This window comes from Chiloscyllium plagiosum, chromosome 13, assembly GCF_004010195.1.
Source record: "Chiloscyllium plagiosum isolate BGI_BamShark_2017 chromosome 13, ASM401019v2, whole genome shotgun sequence".
NCBI classification, from domain to species: Eukaryota; Metazoa; Chordata; class Chondrichthyes; order Orectolobiformes; family Hemiscylliidae; genus Chiloscyllium; species Chiloscyllium plagiosum.
In genome coordinates this window covers 66,047,159-66,055,038 of record NC_057722.1, presented here as the reverse complement: position 1 = coordinate 66,055,038, position 7,880 = coordinate 66,047,159, and the positions used below count along the sequence as shown (strand labels likewise).

The 7,880-nt window shown below is 40.6% G+C and overlaps 1 protein-coding gene across 4 annotated transcripts in view; it reads left to right on the top strand.

The window, feature by feature from the left end:
• Positions 1 to 7,880, top strand: part of LOC122556163 (neprilysin-like) — a 174,924-nt gene that overhangs the window by 140,928 nt on the left and 26,116 nt on the right. For all 4 annotated transcript variants that reach the window (XM_043702673.1, XM_043702676.1, XM_043702674.1 and 1 more), the window contains exons 15-16: positions 555 to 632; positions 6,158 to 6,261. In XM_043702673.1, coding sequence (XP_043558608.1) covers positions 555 to 632; positions 6,158 to 6,261 — 182 coding nt within the window. The remainder of the gene's footprint in view (positions 1 to 554; positions 633 to 6,157; positions 6,262 to 7,880) is intronic.

Below are 7,880 nucleotides of genomic sequence, written 5' to 3'. Positions count from 1 at the left end.
GCCACTCTCTCCCCACCCCCACCCTCCTCTAGCCTATCTCTCCACGCTTCAGGCTCTCTGCCTTTATTCCTGATGAAGGGCTTTTGCCCGAAACGTCGATTTTGCCTGTCCTCGGATGCTGCCTGAATTGCTGTGCTCTTCCAGCACCACTGATCCAGAATCTGGTTTCCAGCATCTGCAGTCATTGTTTTTACCTTATCCCACACACCAAGCCTTGTTATCACATGGTCTGCTATTACACTAATAGTCCTTATCAGTAGCTGAACATTATTCTCTCATTTGTTTGTCCAACTGTTCTTCTGTCTCTTTGGGCTCTACCTCCACCTATTGTTTACCCCTTACCCCGTCCCCACATCCTATCTTCTGCATAAAAAAAGCTTTTTCCTAGCTACCATCAGTTCTGAAGAAGTCACTTGACCCAAAAAATTAAAACTGATTTCTCTTCACAGATGTTGTCAGATCTGCTGAGTATTTCCAGCAATTTCTGTTTTTGTTTCTGATTTCCAGTATCCACAGTTCTTTAAGTTTTTATAGCATGAGTTTTTTTTTTCTAGGCTAGAGCTATCAGACAGAGAATCGGATATCCACCTGACATCAAAGATGATGCCAAACTGAATACTGAGTACAAAATGGTAAGTGACTACTATCATTTCCAGCTTATTTTGTCTCAGTCATTTTGTCTGCAAACTCATTGAATTCATAAAACATTGGTACAATTCTACAGCAGATCTTATCCTTACATATTGTATAATCATTCTACTCTTCTAAACCCAATTGTAAGTCTATCAGAATTACTGACAATGTTCTTTTACCTTCTCTGCAGCCATAACATTGCATTCTTCACTCTATTACTCTACTGCACTTTGTATGGTATAATCTGCCTGTACTGCACACAAAACAACACTTTTCACTGTACTTAAGTGCATGTGACAACAATAAATCAAGTCAATAACATCCCAAATTTTCACAATAGAATCTAAAAACCAAAATGGTCAATTTTAATCCCAGAAAATGGGTGTGTTTTGAGTCAACTGGAAGTTAAAATTTACAAAATGAAGGACAAACCACCTCAGCCCACTTCAGGTTTTGATGAAGGCAGTGACTGACCAATCAAGTCACAAAAGGAAATTCAACTGGCAAAACATTTTAAGGACCCTGGGAAGCCGTTTTTACTTTTATTTTCTTTTTCATTCTGGCTGGGTTTCTAGGCATTCAGGAAACCCAGCAGGGAAAAAGGAGCGAAGAACAGCTAGATTCATAATGCCTTCATGTGATTGTGTGTCAGGAAGATATATTGCCCCACAAACAGGCTGCCATGTAAATGCCTTCCCCCCGCTTCACAAATGGTGTGCTATCATCTCATCACTGATTAATGTTCCACCTCACAAAACTACCATAATCTTCACAGCCTCCTGATCCGTTCACCTGGCCCAGTCTTTCCCAGTTTCACTACTGACTCCTGTGGTCCATCCTGTTCATCAGGGAAGCTGGAGAAAAAATATTAAGAGACACTCTACAGTTAAAAGATTCTGGTATTTAGGAGATTCAGATGTATGGGCTTTTCATTTATAATTCCCACTGTCATCCCACCCATACAATGTGTAAACCGCATTAGATTTGGGAAGGATATGAGGGGCAGCTAATTTGCAACAGCACGCACAAAAGCCTCAACATCATGTCAATACACCCTGTGCATTTTGAAGTTAGAAATTTGAATTTCTCTTCTTGGTTCTCCAATCTTTCCAGGGCCTCACCCCTCCCTGTCAGTGTCACTTCCTCCAGCCCTGCAATTTTCAGAGTTGCCAGCTCTGATACAAGTCTTGTGTGCCACTGATTTTCATCATTCTATCATTGGCAGACATGCATACAATTGCCTGGCTCCAAACCTCTGGAGTATCTTCCCTAGTGCTCTCCCTTGCAATGCCTCTTCCTTTCACTTAAGATGCTCTTGCAAACCTGGATCTTTTAAGACATCATTGGATATAGAGTCATAGAAATGTACAGCATGGAAACAGACCCTTCGGTTCAACCCGTCCATGCCAACCAGATATCCCAACCCAATCTATCTATCTTAATATCTGCTTCTCTGGCCTTCCTTTGAAATAGCTCAGGGGTTTTACTCCGTTAAGAGGTTTCTCTAAATGCAAGTTGCTGTTCTCATTGTTGACTGCGGGTGGAATACAACCAGTGGCAACTAGCAATTCTCTGGAAAGAGATGCTGGAAGCTGCAGGTTGCAGAATTGCTGTGTGAAATGTGTCAACTTAAAGAGTTAAACAATGCATATCACGAGTTTAACATCAGGATATACTGATGAAATAAATTTGTAGGTGATTTCTAGAATCGGATGCAACTGAGTTCGATTGCTAAGGAGACAACAAAAAATGGCATGAAGACTGAAGGGCATCTAATTTTGGATCAAATATTAGTCTCACACTGGAGGATCATAACTTCAAAAACTCTGTTTGCTTCGGGTGAGGTTCTGTGTTTAGTGGAGAAGGGCTTCTGTGATGAGTTGATCACCATTGACGACATTGTCAAGCATTGCGGGTTTTTGCAGATACAAAGTTTCTGTGCTTGCATTCCAAACAGGCCCTAAATACAGTTTAGCTGGATTGAAAAGAGGATTGCATTAATATTCCTTTCTTGATCTATGGTAGTGAATTAGATGAGCTCAAATCATCCAGTCAAATAATGCTCACAGCGAAATAAGAACTGTCGTTAATATTGCATCTTTCATGACTTCAGGATGCCCCAATGAACCTGATAGCCAATTTGTATAATTATTTTGCACACAGCATGATCTTGTAGGTAGCTATGATTTAAATTATTAGTGAATTACTGATGTGAGATGGTTAAGGAATTGCCATTAGCCTTGAGGCAGGTGAGATACCCCATGTCCCTCTCCACTGTGATTATTTTTAGTGTCTACCTACCTAATGTCATCTAAAGAAACTGTTTTCACAATCATAACTCCTCGATAATGTACAGATTTATCACTCATATTGTACTCTGGAGTGGGACCTGTGTGTACAACTGTACGATTCAGAAATGTGAGTGCAAAGTTCATCCACAGCTGATCTCAAGGAAGCTGATGCCTTAGCCTCAGTCTACGACAAGCTCTCCGTGTATGACTTAGGAATAATTGATCAAGTTATTTTACCACCTGCAGCCCCAATATCTCCACACGATCTTTCTTTATAGCCTTTTTAGCAGAAGCCCTGTATAACACAAGGTAAGACCTTTTTTTATAAGCACACTTTGTTAGTTTTGAATTACATCACTATTCTTTTTGGTGCCGTCTCCATGTGTTATTTTATCCTGGGCCTTCTTGTCAGAATCCTAAGGCCAAGATTGCATTTATATCGGGAGTTTCACCCAGCTTTGTTATTTTTAATGCTGTTATCAATCTCCAATGCTGAGAGAAGGAGACATGCTTATTTGTCTGTCTCTATCTTTTTCCCTGTTTAAAGTCCTTCTACATTGACATGATTTGTCTTTGCAGAATGTACAATTGCTAACAAGATTTTGGCTTCAATAAATTGACCATCCTTCCCTTGCACCCACAGTTTAGTACTTTTAGTGTTTTTGGTCTGTGCCTTCTTTCACCTCAATGTCCCATGTTATCGCTATGAGATAAACTCCACACATGGGTTCAAGCCAAAACTGGTTTGCACACATTAATATCAAAGATGTAAATATAGGGCTTCAGCAGTTTTAAATATGTCAAAAAAGACAAATGATGCAGAAACCACTGCATAGAGAGATAAAGCAGAAACAAAAATATGCAGAAGCATAGAAACAAGGAGTCATTCATTTTAGGTGTTGAAGGGCTAGTTTAAAGCAGCTTGATGGACAGGAATGTTAAATGAGGCCAAGTTGCCTGTTTTCTGAAGAAACAATGTTGATACTCTATCAGGAATCAAAAGTTCACAAGTCTTTTCAATATGAACTAATCTTGTACTCATCCAAGTGGGTCCTCTTTGCTTTTCAGCCTAATGGTATCACAAGATAGCATTGACTTTCTTTAATGGTATTAACTCTTTCAGGGTTTTCTTTAGTTCTTGGTTAGTTTAATGTATTTTTGTTAGAATAGATCCAAGAATCATAGAGTCATAGAGATGTACAGCATGGAAACAGAACCTTCGGTCCAACCCGTCCATGCTGACCAGATATCCAAACCTAATTGAGTCCCACCTGCCAGAACCTGGTCCACATCCCTCCAAATACTTCCTATTCATATACTTCCTATTCATATTCATGATTCCTGAAGAAGGGCTCATGCCCGAAACATCGATTCTCCTGCTCCTTGGATGCTGCATGACCTGCTGCGCTTTTCCCGCGACACATTTTCAGCTCTGATCTCCAGCATCTGCAGTCCTCACCTTTTCCTAGTCATATACCCAACCAGTTGCCTTTTAAATGTTGCACTCGTATCAGCCTCCACCACTTCCTCTGACAGCTCATTCCATACACATACCACACGCTGTTTGAAATTCTGCCTCTTAGGTCTCTTTATATCTTTTTCCCTCACCCTAAACCTATGCCCTCTAGTTCTGAACCCCACCAGCCCAGGGAAAAGACTGTCTATCTATCCTATCCATGCCCCTCATGATTTTATAAACCTCTGAGGTCATTTCTCAGCCTCTGATGCTCCAGGGAAAACAGCTCCAGTCTGTTCAGCCTCTCCCTAGAGCACAAATCCCCCAACACTGGCAACATCTTTATAAATCTTTTCTGAACCCTTTCAAGTTTCACAACATCTTTCCGACGGGAAGGAGATCAAAATTGCACGCCATATTCCAAAACGTGGCCTAACAAATGTCCTGTACAGCCGCAACATGATCTCCCAACTCCTATACTCAATTCACTGACCAATAAAGGCAAGCATACCAAACACTTTCTTCAGTATCCTATCTACCCGCAACTTTACTTTCAAGATGCTATGAACCTGCACTCCAAGGTCTCTTTGTTCAACAACACTCCCTAGGACATTACCCTTAAGTGTGTAAGTCCTGCTAAGATTTGCTTTCCCAAAATGCAGCACCTCACATTAATCTAAATTAAACTCCATCTGCCACTCCTCAGCCCATTGGCCCATCTAGATTGTATGTTAAATTGATTTGAGCTGCAAAAGATTTGGTAGGCCATGACAGGAAGTGGCGTCACTTGGGAACCCATTGGTGGTTGGCAATTGGAATCTCAGCAATGATCTTTCTTCATTCAAAGTTGTACAAAGTGAACATCAACAGGTTATCTGAGCATGGGGACCATCATGGCTAAATCTGTTCCTAGCCTTACACAGCATCAATATTGAAAGCATCTTGCAAAAACCATTGGGAAATAATTACGACAAGAACAAAGTTAATATTTTTTTCTGTCTGTGTTTTATCCTACTCCATTTTTCTGATTTTTTTTTTCCCAACTCGAGCCTCACAGCCAGTCTCTGTCTTACCGTTGATGGTCATACCTTCAACCTTCTAGGCCTTGTAGGTTCTGGATTTTTCTATCCTTGATCTTTACACCTTTCCCAATGATCCTCCATACAAGCTACGTCTCTACCATGTGTTAAAAAAGTTAAAAGTAGATTTAACTCCTATAGCATTAAGCACAACCATCAAATGTCGCAAAGCACTTTGTAGCCAATAAAGTCGTTTTTAAGTCCAATGACTGTTGTATTATATGAAATAGAGACCAGTTTGCAAGCCCGAACAAGTGCCATGTGATAACAGTTAGTGAATCAGATTTGACATTATATTTGCCGGGATACTGGGGACAATTCTTTATATCTATTGTTTGAGGCCCTCCCATGTTAACTGTGCTGTTTTAATGCAGTTACCTTCTGTTTGTAAGCATGTTTGGTTTTAATTGCATTGCTTAACCACTGTCAGTTATCCCCTCAGCTGTTTGGACCTTATGGTCTGGAATTACTGCTTTTAAGCTTCTCCACCTCCCTCTGTCTTTTATATAACTGGAAGTAGTTGTTTTGCAACTATGCTGTAAAGCTTTCCTATGTGGATACTAGAGCAGTGCTAGCAACAAATCAACGTCCAGTCCGCCATGTGATTAGAGAACTTGTATAAAGGGTATATGAGGCTGATAACCGAACTGGAATATGAAATAGGTCCAAGATAATTGGTCTGCATTGTTTTCATTCAGTTGAATTTCAGCATCGACGAATATTTCACCAACATTCTTAATAATATGGAACTGGGACAATGGAAGAATCTAAAAAAACTCAGACAAAAGGTTAACAAAGAAGTGTAAGTATTCCTTTATTATTCTATTGTGCACTTGAAGTTGTTTCTAAACCTGAACATTTGCTGCCTTACAACACCAGACAGGACGGTCTGTCACCTGAGAAGGCCGTTTTAGGGTGTGATGTGGAGAACTTATTTCTTGCTTACTTATGGTGTTTTGTTCAGGCATGCACTGCATGAAAGGGCAATAGTAACAGATTCAGTTGTCACTTTCAAAGAGAATTTGGTAAATACTTGTGCGGAAATATTTACAGGACTATAGGGATAAAGCTGGACAGTGGGATTAATTGGATGCATCCAACAAAAGAATGAGCACAGGTACAATGGGCCAAATGGTTATTTGTGCTGTATCATTCTGATTCTGATTTATTTCTGCACTGGAAACCAGAAAAAGGTTTTGGCTTGTGAAAGGAATCATCTCTGTGTTGGGTAGTTTTCAACTTGCCTCCGTCCCAATTTCTGGCTGTTCTAATACAACAGCTTTCAACTGTATTTGAGTATCATGATAATAGATGTTGTGGGGGGGGGGGGGGGTGTTGCAGTTAGCTGAGCTGTCTGGACAAATGGTTTGTGATGCAGAGCAACATCTATAGTGAGGGTTCAATTCCTACACTGATTGAAGTTACCATGAAGGACTCTCCTTCTCAACCTCTCCCTTTACTTGTGGTATGGTAACCCTCAGGTTAAGCCACTACCAGTCATCTTTCGCCAATCAGTCAGCCGTCCTATGGTCTGATTGGTTAACAACAACTTTACCTTTTTAATAAAAGTTCACATTCATTTTAATAAATCTTCCTTGCACACCCACAATGTTGCACACTGTACCACTCAAAATTATTCTGATTGAAGATTTCAGGAATGGAGGGAAGACAATTCCCAATATTGAAATCATGACAAAGAATTAATCTCAAAGTTTTGAAATCCAAGTTTGATGGCATCTGAATTTTTGATTTAGAAAGAAATTTAAGATTCAAAGGGCATTTTATCTTAAGAGGCTTATCTTCTGCACAGCATTAATTTTAAGCCAATGTGCTTACTATTTTCTAGTATCCCTTACTCCCTTATTCTTTTAAACACCATCTTTAAGCTGTTGTCATGCATTCAGTCATTATCTCATTATGTTCTTCATACATCCCCTATTCATGATCATGGGACAGTTGTTCCAGTCTCAAGATAAGGACATTAGATTAGATTCCCTACAGCGTGGAAACAGGCCCTTCAGCCCAATCAGTCCACACCGACCCTCTGAAGAGTAACCTACCCAGACCCTCTGACTAATGCACCTAACACTAGCATGGCCAGTTTACCTAACCTGCACATCTTTGGATTGTGGGAGGAAACCAGAGCACCCAGAGGAAACCGACGCAGACACTGGGAGAATGTGCAAACTCCATACAGACAGTCGACTAAGGCTGGAATCGAACCTGGGACCCTGGTGCTGAGAGGCAGCAGTGCTAACCACTGAGCACCCATGCCACCCTCAAGAAAGCTGTTGGAGTGAGAACAGAGATCACTTCATCCCTAGGTGGCCGCAAACCACCAACCTTTCGCTGACCAATTGGAATAGTGTACATGCGTTACTCGAACATTATTCTGGCATAAAATTCACTAAAGAGGAGGAA